This window comes from Mustela putorius, unplaced genomic scaffold (genome assembly GCF_011764305.1).
Source record: "Mustela putorius furo isolate JIRA1106 unplaced genomic scaffold, ASM1176430v1.1 tig00003927_pilon_pilon_pilon, whole genome shotgun sequence".
Taxonomy (NCBI): Eukaryota; Metazoa; Chordata; class Mammalia; order Carnivora; family Mustelidae; genus Mustela; species Mustela putorius.
In genome coordinates, this window is record NW_025422072.1 from 1,360,104 (window position 1) to 1,375,882 (window position 15,779).

A 15,779-nucleotide genomic window follows, 5' to 3' on the forward strand; every position below is an offset into this window, starting at 1 on the left:
ACAAAGGTGAACAGATATGTAAAGCCATGTTGAAATTCCAGTGCTAAGGAACCGACCAGATTGACTAACTCCAGCCTCAAAGAATATACAATTAAAATGGGTGCTAGGGCAAACTATCAATTACTTCATGCCAAGGATATCCAAGGTTTCTTAAGATCGGTAAGTCCACAAACAGCAAAGGTCTCTAATAGGCAATCTAAAAAAGAACTGAAATTCACTGTAGAAGCCACTATTGGACAGACAGGGGAAACCATCTGCACAAAAAAATAACTGAATCCATGAGGGTAAGTGAGTTCTCCTACGAAGAGAGACTAAAGAACAACAGGGGTAAATACAAAACTAGAAAATCTCCACTACAGGGAAAAAGCAAAAAAAGAAATAGTAAAAACAAAACAAAATAAAACAGAGACTAAATAAACCAAATAGAAGATATGGTGAGTGACTTTAGCTTCTTTCACAAATAAAAACCTTCAAGAAGGCAGGGATAGTGTCAAGTGAAGCAGGAAGACCAAGGAGGAGGAGGAGAAGAGTTGGATTTGGCCATTAGGGGTAACTAGTATTCTTTATGAGTGCAAACTCAGCAGAATGATGAGAACAAAAAAGAGTTAACTTAGCAGAAGTAAGGTAAAGAAATGAAATTGTGGGTAAAGATCTTGTTCAAGAAATTCAACCGCTAAAGGGAGACAAGAGCTACTCACTAGACTACAGAGACTGGCACACTGTGAGTACTTAGTAAGTGTTCAGTGGCTAAATAAGCAAACAAATGAATAAATACAGCAGAGTCAAGAGCTATTTGTTGAGGGAAAAATGGTATTAGGAAGACTTTTTTTTAAAGGCAGAAGCATGAAAGTAATGCATTTCAAAGAAAAGAAAGAATTTAAATGTGCCTCCAAATGAATATAATTTTTTTAATTAGGTGGAAAAGCAGGAAGGAAAACTGCAAATGAAAATAAAGGCAGAGAAATTAGCAGCCACTCCCTTCCATTCTGCCCCTAAACAAGAGAACAAAAAGCTGAAGTCAAAGCAGGGTTTGGGGAGAATGGGAAGAAAGCAAGCTTCTATTCTTTTGTTTTAATAGAAAGCAAGAATGTGAGAAGAGTTGGGTTTAAAGACCTTTCCTTCTAGCCACAATATAGTCAAAGCTAAAGTAAAAATGGTAAAGATATTAACTGAGGGGGTAAAAATGTCTACAAAATGTTGCAGGCACGTTCACTAAGGATAAATCATAGGCCTGTGGAAATGGGCAGTTTCAAATGTAAAATTCCCCACAATATATTTTATAATGAATAAATCTCAGTTGTGTGGCCTTGGTGTTCCCAAGAAAATACTAACTACTATATCCAATAAATGACACTAGTCAGTAGTAAACAAAGAACCTGTGAAAGAATATTACTAAAAGATTTATAGGTAGTAAAGTATTAAAAGTGGTCCAAAAGTTATCAAGATAAATACCAAAAACATGGCGTATACTTTGCAATAGGGACAAAATCTCACTAAGATGTTTTATTAGACAGCACAAAAAATTTACAAGACTCTGCACAAAGTAAGCTAAGAAACTTGAAGACACAAGTAATATTCCTCTGCAGTAAAAATAAGGTATTTTTCATTTTAACTCCTTCAGTACAGACAATGAAAACTGAATTATTAAAAATTTTTAAATAATGGAGAAAAATGGTACTCAATACTTGGGGTTAATAAACCAGTACAAAATTAAAAAAAACAAAGATTTTAATATTTATATAAGTACAAAGTGATCCCTCCTAAAAAATTGAAAAGTGCCTGAGAATAAACCTAAGACAAAAGATTTTCTTTTCCATGTTCCCAGATACACTGATTATGCACCACACCATACGTGCCCTCCTTAATACCCACCACCAGGCCAAAAGACATTTAATCTAACCATGAACCATATTTTAAAAAAGAATTTTGGTTAAAATGTAAGGTGAGTAACTCTGTTTCCATGCTAATAAAAATCAAAGTAAGTTCTGATAAATTTTCTTTGAAAAATAAGCATAAAGCAATTCTAACCCAACTGTGATATGGCAGATGCCCTAAAACTTGATTCACACACTCAAAACAGGTATACAAATAATTGATATAAATATGGTGCATATATGTCAGTTGATAAGAAGCTCTGTGGCAAAACTTAAGTAGTTAGATTTTATGGAGACACACAAAAGAAGAATATTTTTATTTAACAGCTGGGTTCAGAGATTAAATCATGTTTCCACATTAGTTATTAAAGATCTAAAAATATATAAAACTACCCAAAACTAAGTATCATCTTTGCAAATTAGAAATATGATTTTCATGAACTGTTGGGGTTGGTGGTAAGGGAAGACATAGGGTAGAAGTTTATGCAGTAAAATACTTTCCTTCTGCAAATAAATGCCTCCTGAGCTTTTTTTTTTTTTTAATATCCAAGAAATTCTTACAAAATGTCATATGAATAAGAACACTAAATTATACTGTGATCGTCAATTTTCCTAATCTGAATGAAGAGTAAGTGTTAATGAGAACAAGCTCCAAGAAATAAAAATCTCAATGTATAGCAACCTACAGGTACAGACATCAGTGTAGTGGTTGTCCCTAGAGAACCTGACTATAAATTGGCACAACAAAATTTTGTAGGATGATGAAAATGCTCTGTGTATCTTCATTGGGAGTGTTGGTGACACAGTACAGACATTTGCCAAGACACATAAAACTCACATCTGTAAATTTTGGTCTCTGTAATTACACTTCAATTTTTTTAAGTAAAAAATAAAATAAAATGTGCAGGTATAAATAGAGTTGGACTATATCAAACATACCTACCATGATAGGGAAAGGATATGTTTAAATCTGAGTAACAAGCAACTCAATAAATAGACAACTGATATGTTTACCGAATCATCTCAAAATGCCTTAACATCCAATATTACTAAAAATGAATTAATTCTATTTCACAAACATTCTCAAAAAGTAATTAATACTCAATACCACACAATGAATCAGTAGTACACTTAGTTACCAATTCATCACAGATTTACTAGGAAGCCAGACTGCTTAAGATTAGAAAGATACTCAAGGCAGCAATACTGAAGGTTTTAAACAATGAATAAATGGACTAATATTACTAATAACTGGTAAGCTAACATCGGGAATTTAAATGTGCCATGTACTGTTCTAAATGCTTTCCCCATATTAACTTATTCTATCTTCACAGCAAAGCACAGAAGAAGACATTCTTACTATTCCCATTTCATAAATGAAGAAACTGAGGTACGCTGAGATTAAGTATCCTGTCTAACTCTGGCTGTCTGACCATCTAAAGACAACTTTGTAAATCACTTTGTTCTACTGCGTTTTTAGAATCAGTTGCCTTGAAATTTTCTAGGTTAAAATAAAGATTGTACTTTATAGAATGAAACCTTGGGGACTTCACCAATTACTTACTCATTTATATCGCATATCAGTCCCAGTGTGATTTTTTAAAGAACAACTTTGGCTTTGCTTGCAAGTACTTACAAGGCCCACTCATCTGTCTGTGTGACTAAGTTTCTTCATACTTTTTTTCTATACTTTTTTTTTTTAAATAAAACTTCATTGTCTATCATTGTCTATTCATTTAATTTTAAGTGAGAGCATCCTAACCTTATTTCTCATCACAGAACACTGAAAGAGGAGCTCTGTGGTATATAGTCATACAGAGCACCCTCTGGTGATAATTACTCATCAAAAGTCTTGCATTCCAAAACAGTAATTCTTATTTCAAAAAGATGACGGTTGGAACCATATAAATGATGTTCGAATACAATTTCAAAGACTGTATATTACTTAATAGTTGTTTTCAAAAGCCTGCCATTTTTAATAATTTAGTATCTTGCTGTGTAACTATTACCTATTCTGCAGAAAACCAGTGAATTCCAGCTGCAGCCCTCTGACTAGGAAACTCTGCTCTCAGGTATAAGAAAAAAACAGCTGCCCACCTCAAATAAACCTTTATTCAATTCCTTTTAACAGGCTAGCTGAGAAAAATATTATATCTGGAAAACTGAATTGTCCAAGGATTTCGTGTTTTGTCCTTTGGGGAAATGAACCATTAAAAAGGCAATACACCTTGGGTCTTCAATGTATTGTACCTCCATAACACATTACAAACACCAAGTTACATTTTCAAGCTACACTGTATCACATTTTCTTGAAGACAACTTAAACAACATTATGAAATCTGTTACCACAGTTACTATAGAGATATTATCAAGAACAGAGCCTTATATGCAATGTTCAAAAAGCTCTTGATAAAACAAGTAAATTTTCTCCTCAAGGATTAGGAAAATACATAAAGTGCCATATTTCCTTTTATGTCCTAGCCAGCAAAATCCTCAAAAACTTATTTAAGAGTGAACTAAAACAGCTATGCTTGACCTTATAGTCTGAAGATCTCTTAGCTATTTTTTTCAAGTATTTCTAAGGGTTTTTGTTTTTTTTTTTTAATTTAAATCTTGACTCTATCTAGAATTTACTTTGGCATAAATATATCTTTATCACAGAAGTTTTACTTTTTTTATCCAATCTTTATTTATTTATGACCCACTCCCCCCCCAACATTATATTCTATTCTTTCACCCTTACTTCACCCTATCCATGCCAATTTCTGTGTTCTTTGGGTAATACCCAAATTTCATATGCGGCACCTGCCATTTCAAAATACTCCATTTCAATGTTAGATGCAAGAAGGGTTAAAGACTTTTAAATTCATTTTAAATATTGTAAATAATCTCTCAATAAGAAAATGTTTACCTGTATCTGTTCTGGTGTCCATTGGTCTAGGTTGACTGACTTGACCCTGGATATATGAACCCCAAGATTCCTATGGATTCCAGCACATCTGATGCAAATAAATACACCAATATTCCAGGAAGCCCATCGAGGACCTAATCAAGGAGAAAAAAACAAAGATAAATATTAAAAACTAAAGTAAATATTATGGCAGCTTTTAAGCAGCATTCTGATTTTTTACACAATTATAATGGAGCCTTACAGAATTTCAAATGGCACCAACAGCAAGCTTATAAATCAACCTTCAAAAACTTAAATGAATTTACTAATTTTCCTTTTCTAGAAACTTTCCCAAAACTATCTAAGAATTTAAAACTGATTTATGTGAACAGTGTTTTCACTTAGCATATTTGAACCAGGAACAGTAATATCCCACAGTAAAAAGTTCTTCATTAAATGTGTAAAGTGTTCCTTAAAAGATTACCAACAAATAAAAATCATAGAGTTTTTAATGAAATGAAGACATTAGTAAGAAACACACAACCAACCTAAAAGAAAAATGTGCAAAAAGATATGAATGGGTAATTCACACAAGAAATGTATAACCAATAAACATAAAAAACATATACAAGCTCACTAATAGGGGAAAAGCCCGTTAATACTACAATAATCTCCATTTTAGATTCAACACATTGGAAAAGAAATTTTTTAATCAACTAAATGTTAGAAAGACTGAGAAATAAAGTCTGCCTCAAGAAGCCTTATAACAACATGAATAAATCCCAGCTATAACCCTGAATTAAGAAAAGTTATAGATAAACTATGGTGTGCTATAAAATGTTAGTTCTTTGGATCATTGTTTAAAAATTCTGAAAAACATGGTAGAGAAACTCACATAAAGATAAAAGACTACAAAGCCTTAGCTGTACTATTCTTTATGTCTTTGAATGTATTTTCTTAATAATTTTAAATATTCTTTTTAAAATTTAAATTCCATTAGCCAACATATAGTACATCATTAGTTTTTGATGTAGTGTTCAAAGATTCACCAGTTGAGTATAACACCCAGTGCTCATCACAGCGCATGCCCTCCCTAATGCCTATCACCCAGCTACTCCATCCCTCCACCCATCTCCCTTTCCACAACTCTGTTTCCTGGAGTCAAGAGTCTCCCATGGTTTGTCTCCCTTTCTGATTTCCTCCTATCCAGTCTTCCCTCACTTCCCCTATGATCCTCTGCACTATTCCTTATATTCCACACAAGAGTAAAACCATAAAAAACATGTATGAGAGTAATTGTCTTCCTCTGATTGACTTGTTTCACTTAGCATAATTCCCTCCAGTTCCATCCATGTCGATATAAATGGTAGGTATTCATCCTTTCTGATAGCTGAGTAATATTCCATTGTATATATGAACCACATCTTCTTTATCCATTCGTCTACTGAAAGGCATCTCAGCTCCTTCCACAATTTGGCTATTGTGGACACTGCTGCTATGAACATCGGGGTGCAGGTGCTCCTTCTTTTCACTACATCTGTATCTTTGGGATAAACACCCAGTAGTGCAAGTATTGGCTTGTAGGGTAGCTGTATTTTAACTTCTTGAGGAACCTCCATACTGTTTTCCAGACTGGCTATACCAGCTTGCATTCCTACTAACAGTGTAAGAGGGTTCCCCTTTCTCTGCATCTTCACCAACATCTGTTGTTCCCTGTCTCATGCATTTTAGCCATTCTACCTGATGGAAGGTGGTATCTCATTGTGGTTCTGGTTTGTATTTCCCTGATGGTAAATGACGTGGAGCATTTTTTCATATGTCTGTTAACCATTTGGATGTCTCCTTTGGCAAAGTGTCGGTTCATGTCTTCTGCCCATCTCCTGACTGGATTATTTGTTTTTTGGGTGGTGAGTTTGATTAAGTTGTTTATAGACCTTGGATACTAGCCCTTTATCTGATATGTCATTTGCAAATATCTTTTCCCATTGTATAGGTTGCCGTTTAGTTCTGTTGACTGTGTCCTTTGCCATGCAGAAGCCTTTTATCTTAATCAAATCCCAACAGTTCATTTTTGCTTTTGTTTCTCTTGCCTTTAGAGATGTATCTGTAAGAAGTTGCTGTGGCCAAGGTCAAAGAGGTTACTGCCTGTGATCTCTAGGAGTTTTGATGGATTCCTGTCTCACATTTAGGTCTTTCATTCATTTTGAGTTTATCTTTGTGTATGGTATAAGAGAATGGTCCAGTTTCATTCTTCTAAATGTGTCTGTCCAATTTTCCCAGCACAATTTAGTGGAGAGACTGTCTTCTTTCTATTGGATAGTCTTTCCTGCTTTGTTGAAGATAAGCTGACCACAGAGTGAAGGGTCTACTTCTGGGCTCTCTATTCTGTCCCACCAATCTATCTGTTTGTTTTTGAGCTAGTACCATGCTGTCTTGATGATAGCAGCTTTGTAATATAGCTTGAAGTCAGGCATTGTGATAGCCCCAGCTTTGGTTTTCTTTTTCAACATTCCCCTGGCTATTCAGGGTCTTTTCCAGTTCCATACAAATTTTAGGACTGCTTGTTCCACCTCTGTGAAAAATGTAATTTTAAATATTCTTATGATTATTTTCATATATTGCTTGTATAATCAAAGTAAAATTGGAAAAATAAACATAATATCTGATTATTATGTCAACTATTCAGAAGCTTATACCTAATGGACTTTTATAAATCACCTGATTATGGAAAAAAAAAACATACACAGTATGGGATATCGATAAAAACCAAGCTTTTTAAAACATTTATTAGACTTCTATTTTAAGTACATCCTTTTTTTTTTTTTAAGATTTTATTTATTTGTTTGAGAGAGAGACAGTGAGAGACAACATGAGCGAGGAGAAGGTCAGAGGGAGACGCAGACTCCCCATGGAGCTGGGAGCCTGACGCGGGACTCGATCCCAGGACCCCAGGATCATGACCTGAGCTGAAGGCAGTCGCTTAACCAACTGAGCCACCCAGGCGCCCATTAAGTACATCCTTTTTATCTCAAGGAGAGATTTAATCTACAAAATAACACTGAAGCCAGTAATTACAATGCAGTAAAACTAAACACATTCCTCTCCAAAATTCTTTAGGAAGTAGTTCATGCATATACAATTTATACCAAAATATGCTGCTTTTAAGTTTGAGAAATGACACCTATAAACTGACAAACATCTGGGACATGTTCTATTTAATGACTGCTACCAGCATAGAAATTATTTAGAGGCCAAAAGACCTGTACTGTCAAACAACTCTGCCCTCAATGAACTGCATGAATTACCCTGCACTAATAACAAACTGAGCAACAAGGTTCTCATATTTTAAGTGGACTCAGGACTGGCTGCCTCATTACTTAGGTGAGTCTTGTACAGAAAATATTTTGAAAGTTTTAGAGCATTACTTAAGTACAAGTTATTGTTATCTTATGAAATTCTGAATATCAAAATACAATATGTTCTTACTTTAGAACTAAAGTTTTTACACTGATCTGCAAAACAACTGTATCTTAAAACTTTCCTCAGAAACAATTCCCAAAAGGGCAGTGAATCCAAAGCTTGATGGGAAGAGATTTTCAACACTCTCCAAGTGTGGCTTCATTTCTGTTCTTAAAATAAAATGATTCCCCTCAGAGCATGTTAGACACACAGCTAAATACAAATGGAAACTTTTCTCTACAGCAAAATTTTCTGATGCAGCAAATGTTATGACTAAATGAATTAATTAGAGAACATCATTTGTGGGGTGCCTGGGTGGCTCAGTCAGTGGAGCATCTAACTCCTGATTTCAGCTTGGGTCATGGTCTTGGGGTGAAGGGATTAAACTTGCATCAGGCTCCGCACTCAGCATGGAGTCTGCTTGTCCCTCTCCCTTGGCTCTCTTTCTCTCACTCCCTCAAATAACTAATAAATAAAATCTTTAAAAAAAAAAAGGGGGGGGGGGCGCCTGGGTGGCTCAGAGGGTTAAGGCCTCTGCCTTCGGCTCAGGTCATGATCTCAGGGTCCTGAGATCGAGCCACGCATCGGGCTCTCTGCTCAGCAGGGAGCCTGCTTCCCTTCCTCTCTCTCTGCCTGCCTCTCTGCCTACTTGTGATCCCTGTCTGTCAAATAAATAAATTAAATCTTAAAAAAAAAAAAAAAAAAAAGGCAAGAAAGCATCATTTGCACAATGCAACAGTAAACAGTCCATGCAGATAAAAAGTTGTAGCACCAAATAGAGTGGTGCATTTTTACCATAACCAAAGATAATAAAGGGATCAAATGTATAAAAGCAATATACAAGAATAATACTAGCAGTAATAAAAACATGGACATTACTATTTAACAAAAAGCTAGATATAATAAGTGATGTTCAGATTTTACACAGCTTTATACACTGCTATCACTTATGGGAAATGTTAGCCCCAATTGTTTTTTTACCAATTGAAATAATAATGCAAATTTGTCAAAGCATTTTTCTTTGGAATTGCTATCACATCTTAACCACTATAGTTAGGGCTCTTCAAAAATAAACTTTTGAAAGCGTAACCAAAATTACAATTGGGTTATCCACTCTATAAAATTAGCCTTGTAAAATTTACCTAAAATTGATAAAATAATAGCTGCTCAATGGGGTAGTCATTCAAGTATTGGTATGAAATCCTCATTTTCATTCACTAAACTACTGGTAAATATTTACCAACTCTGTGCTAAGTAAATGCTATTAAAACACCACAAACACAAAGGTAAAAACCAAAGTTCCCAGACTCTGAAGGCCAACACCAATATAAATATGTATAGCCATTTTAAAAACAATCTGGTGAAATCTAGTTATGTTCTAGATGAATAAACCCTTCCATCAGGCAATCTATTCATACACACACACACACAGATTGACCAACTTATATATGTAATATGACATATCTAGGTATCTACTCACATATAACATACCTTAACAGCAGTTATTTTAATAATATTTTAAATAGCAAATCACAACTCATTAATTTAATCTCAACAAGTATTTATCTTTAAAGAGAAAGAAAAAAGATAATGATACATCACACAATGGGAAAAAATAGTTTTATTGAACTTTTTAAAACTCAGTAATGTAAGGGGCGCCTAAATGGCACAGTTGAGTGGCCTACTCTTGTTTTGTGCTCTAGTGGGTAGTCTCAGGGTCATGAGATCAAGTTCCACATATCAGGCTCCGAGCTCAACAAGGAGTCTGCTTGGGACTATCTCTGCCCTCTACCCCCACACAAGCACATTCATGCACACACTTGCAAATAAATATTTAAAAAATCAGTAATATACGTATGTATATAGATGTATGTATACACAAAAATCAAGGCATGCTGTAAAATGTTTTTTCTCTGGGTCCTGGTCAACTATGGCTGAAAAACACTACAAAGAAACTCATACTTGTATTTAAGAAGCATGTACCAAAGTATTTACAGCAGCATGGATTCCTAAAATAACCGGAAACAACTTAAATTTTCACTAATATGATTACCTCACCATACAATGTCAAAATGAATAATCTGCACTTATCAACAGGCAAAAAATCTTAATTATAACATGGAGTAAACAATTTTAGCATAAGCTGATCTATATTACTATATATGCCCTTTCCTGCCTTCTTGCCTTTGCATATGTTGCTGTCTCTGCACCAGATGTTTCTTCCTTAGGTCTTCAGATCCCTGGCTCATTTTGTTGTACTGGCCTCAGTTCACATGCTACCTACTCACAGAGGACTCCCCTAACTGCTCTAGCTAGAGTTGCCTCCCCCAGTTACTTTCCATCATTTATATATGATACTTCCAGCAATCTGTTCTGAAGTTCACACAAAAATCTAAGGTAACAAATAGATACAAAAAGGTAAATTGCTGGAGGGTTTAATTATTTTAGAGCTAAATCTCAAACAAAGAAAAATTAAAGAAAGAAAGCAGACAAAGATCAGTATCTCTCAAACTCTAATGAGCATATGTATCCCTAGGGATATTAGAGATTCTCATTCTGTAGCCCTTCAGAGGCACCTGAGATCCTGCATTCCTAACAAGCAATCAATGACGTCCATGCTGCCATCTATAAAGCACATTTAAAACAGTGAGATTCTAAATTATTCTTTTTTTAATATTTTATTTTTTTATTTGACAGACTGAGATCACAAGTAGGCAGAGAACCAGGCAGAAAGAGAGGGGAAGCAGGCTCCCTGCTGAGCAGAGCGCCTGATGCAGGGCTTGATCCCAGCACTGGCATCATGACCTGAGCCAAAGGCAGAGGCTTTAACCCACTGAGCCACCCAGGCACCCCTAAATTATTCTTGACAAGGTCTTCAACTCAAACATTCAGCATACTTCTTGACCTGTTTTCATTATTCTTACTGAGTATACGACTCAAATTGTGAAAATTTATTTTATTATACTAGGAATCAAATATGCTGAGGAAAAAAATCCAGAATTTATTTAGAATTCAAATATTGCGTTGTTTGAAGGACCCATATCACTACCTTACTTAAAAGCAACATGAATAAGTGAGCATTAACTAAACTAGTACTATTATCTCATAATCACAATCACACCAAAACAAAGCTCTAGTAACAAAAGAGAAGATGTTATTTGTTCTCACTAATATTAGCACATTGACTGATATCCTTCATTGCCAAATACTTAGAGAACATTAACAATCTAAACACATCACCTTAAAAGATTAATAAATGTGGCAACAATAAGAATGGGAATGGACAAATATGAGAACCACCAGGAAGAACTGACAGGAGTTAGTGAATGGCAAACAGTGATAAAGAAGAAGGTAGAGACCAAGATGCCTGTAAGTTCTATTTAAATCTATTTTAAATCAATTAAAATAGATATTAAATCTATTTAAAACCATAAAGGTGCTTGTAGACTCAAAAATTTTGCAGGTAATCTGTTAAATGCTTTAAATGACAGAGACACATAGAGATGAAAATGTCCATCAAACAATTAGAAATACAGGACTTAAGTTCAAACTAGAGATACAAACCTGAGCACCCTCAAGATGGCAGTTATAGTCACAAGAAAAAAAGGCAAAAGAAGCAGAATTTAAAAAGAAAAAAAGAAGCAGGAGAATAAAAAGTCTTAGGGAGAAAATGAAAAGTAATACAAAACGGAGGCCATAGCCTTAAAGAAAATATAGTCAACAATGTTAAAAACTTCAGAGACATCAAGAATGGAATTAGGAGAGAATATCTGGATATGTTAACTAAAAGGTCATAGGTAACCTCATGGAGATTAGGCAGGAGAGAGGGAGGGAATTCATTCATTCTGAATTCCATTATCAGATCAGTAGGCAAGGAGAGGAAAAAGAAAGGAGATTCACCCACTCTGAATTCATTATCAGATTAAACTTTCACCATTTCAGTCTCTATCTCCAAGCTTTTAACATTTTTCTGTTTTCCTCTACTTTGCTTTCATGACCATTTATAACCTTGATCCTTCTTAAATCAACTTTATTTTGCAGTACTCCAACTTACATACTCAGGGAGCCAATCAGAAAACTCACTGCTTTCCCCTGAATACAACTCAATTTTCTTGTCTTGAACCTTTCCTTCACACCATTTCCCTTGCCTATACTGCCAACTTATGACCATACAGATCCTACCTCATTTTCAAGGCCTAACTAGAGTCCCATATAAGCCTTTTCTTATGACTCCATCTCTTCATTCTCTTTTAGTATAAATGTCTACAGCCCATGACAGCTTGTTTCACACAATATATATGTTCCAATAGGTACCTGATATTTTTTCATTTGTAATTAGTTTTATCTACTAAAGTAAGTGGTAAATTTCTCACTAGCCAGGCTCTATATGGCCTTCCACATCACTTATATTAAGTAAACAGGCTTACAATCAGGGTATATAGGGAGCATTAAAAAAAAAAAAAATCTGCTAAGTCTGATGACTTGGTCAAATATACAGGTTCTTTGTTTGATACCTGAAGCAATTTATATACTATTTTAAAAAATGAAAACAAAAGCAATTTATTGTGAGGCAGAACTACTGTTTTCAATATCCATTTAGCCATTCTACCTCTTAATAATAACAGCCCCTAAGTTTTAGCTAAAAATATGGCTGTCCAGCTAAAGACTAAAGTTCTCAGCCTCCACTGCAGATGTGGCCACATGACCAAGTTCTGACCAGTGGAATATGAGGTGAAATGATGTTAGGCATTACCCAAATTAGGACTATATTCCACTTGCCTCTTCCCCTTTCCCATTAGCCACAGCACAGTAAGAAATGAGCCAGCTTGGGGCGCCTGGGTGGCCTTTGCCTTCAGCTCGGGTCGTGGTCTCCGGGTTCTGGGATTGAGCCCCGCATCGGGCAGGGAGCTCGATTCTCCCTCCCCCTCTGCCTGCCTCTCCGCCTACTTGTGATATCTCTCTCTCAAATAAATAAATATAACCTTTAAAAAAAAAAAAATGAGCCCGCTGTCTTGGTCTCAGATATTAAAAGCCCCACGCTGAAGATGACAACTACTCTGTCCATATTGGACAGTTCATCTCCAGACTAATGTGATGGAAAAATAAATTCATATCCTGTTTAAGCCACAGTATTTGGGGGTCTTTTTGTTACAGCATATAAGCCTGTAATCTACCTAATTCTTTGTTAATTATATTTGATTTTTGGTGGCAGGAAGTAAAATGTGCCAGAGATTTAATCCTTTATTTCAGAGCCAAAATTCTAAGAGGTATTAAAGAATAATAAAGCACAGGTTCATCAGATCTTAGTTTTCCAGATTCAATTTAAATCATCAAATATGTATTAAGTGTCTGTTTTTACGAAGGTATTAGATGAAGAAAACAAAATACAGGTTTTCTGCCTTCAAGGAGTTGTACTCTAGAAAGTCATACAATGGTTACAGCATAAGTATAAATGATGGGGGAACACAGAAGAGGAAAAGATGAATGTTGGCCAGGGATATAAGTACAAGCTTTGTAGGGACAGTGGCATTTGAGATAATTACTGGAAGATAAGTCCAGTTACAAGGGGTAAAGTCCAGACAAAGTACTGTTAGGGACAATTCAATGTTAAAACCTGTTTCACTATTAGGACCTGCTTGGCCAAAGCGACTCCATATTGCCTGGGTAGCCATATTGTTGTTTACATCCATGGACTTAATTCCGGGAATACACGCCCCAGCAGTTCCCGGTATCGGTTCCGGGTGTCGATTCCAGGAATAAACGACCTAACAAGCCGAGACAGGTGGCAACATCCAACCAGCTAAAAGCCACATACCTTGAGGTCTGCGGTTATGCCCTATAAAACTAGTCTGTAAGATCGGGCTGGGGTCGCTCTCATCTGAGGCCCTGACTGGTCAGTCTGTTTTCTGATGCCTGGTGTGAAAATAAAGCTTTGCTTAACCTTCGCATTGTATCAGTCTTGCTCCTTTGATAACAGACCCCGTCTGTACATTCTAGGTAAAATGAACCATATCCCTCCCTTCCAACCTTGAAGAGTTTCCACTATACTGTAAGGCTATAGCCTATAAATAAATTAAATAAATAAATAATAATAATAATAATAATTAAGCATTTAATTATTGTTAAGTTTCTTTTATATAAATACAAATTTGAATTCGAGTTGTGATATATATGCACCTAAGTACCAAGTACCAAGTGGCTAATAACCCTCAAACAGAGGTGAAAGACAGTTTTAAGATATGGAAACTGTAGAAAGTGGGAAAATGAGGTTTATGAAATTATAAGTTATTACATATCTAAACAATTTTAAAATATATCTAAACAATAAGAATTTCACTGAGAACTGAATATACTTATCTTGTAGCTTTCATACCATTTGAGAAATAAGATGAGAAGAAATTTCTCTTAAGTTTCTGATTATCATGACAGACTAACAGAAAAGCTACTTTGAATTTTTTTGTAAATAGAAAAATAAAGAGACAAGGAGCAGAGAATATAACACTAACTGCTAACTGTCATTTCTTTTTAAGACTTAGTTCTATAAAGCCTTCGCCAATTCCCCCAAAACTTTTGTAACCTTTATCACAATGACCTACAGTTAACTGTTTTAGCTAAGTTTTCTGAAAAAGAGTGATCTCTTTGAGAATAGGATCATTTTATTGATCTCTGTATACTCTCTATTCATTGTAACATCTGGTATAAAAACATAGGCAGTCTCTAATTTACAAATGATAGCTAAGACCTTGAGCCACCTGAGTTTTGCTATCAAAACTGCTGGGAGGTAATTTTAGGGGAAACCACTGCCCTACTGAATATGCAAGCCGTCATTCATCATATTTCCAGATACACTGTCTGGAATGTAATCCTAATAAATATGTGAGGTAGGTAGTATTATCACACCATTTTCAGGACTAAGAAACTTAAAGTCAAATGCTAGAAAGGGAGAGAGGAAAAGCCAAGACTATACCACAGGCTGATCCCAAAATTCAACTGTGGAAAATGCACATCTCCTACTATAATAATTCCAACCTTCCAAACAAAATTCCTTTACACTGGCTGACTATTTTACTTTATTCTGTCAACTTTTTGACATGCCAAGTCACTTACTGTTGAGGCCAATAATATAGATTTAAAGATGCAAATAATCTTTTCAACTCTCCAAAAGTATCAATGCTACTCACAAGATTTCAAATTCACTTTATTTCTTTCCCCATAATACCAAAGATTGGAGGCAGTAGAACTGGATTTGGTTTAATTTGTTGGAGAAAGAAATTGTAAAGGATAGAGATTTTTTTTTTTTTTTAAGGATAGAGAATTTTGATCAAGGTGGGAGAGAGGAGAACAAGGGCAAAATCAACTAAAACTTAGAGTATTTTCATACGACAGCATCACAGTAGTGGATGCCTAGGGAAAGGGACACACCATAAAGCAATAAAAGATCCTAAAGAGAAGAGCCAGTATCAAAATACTGTCCACAATGAAGCATGAAACAAGGGAAGAAGCCCTTTCTCTTTTCCTATCCCAAAACCCTTTGTTCTTTACCCGAGCCTTTCACT

The 15,779-nt window shown here is 35.2% G+C and overlaps 1 protein-coding gene across 6 annotated transcripts in view; it reads right to left on the reverse strand.

Annotated features, from left to right (window-relative positions):
* Nucleotides 1-15,779, reverse strand: part of SMAP1 (small ArfGAP 1) — a 173,160-nt gene that overhangs the window by 125,441 nt on the left and 31,940 nt on the right. For all 6 annotated transcript variants that reach the window (XM_013044192.2, XM_004769307.3, XM_013044190.2 and 3 more), the window contains one exon: nt 4,786-4,919. In XM_013044192.2, the coding sequence (XP_012899646.1) occupies nt 4,786-4,919 (134 nt within the window). Of the gene's footprint in view, nt 1-4,785; nt 4,920-15,779 lie in introns of those variants that run through there.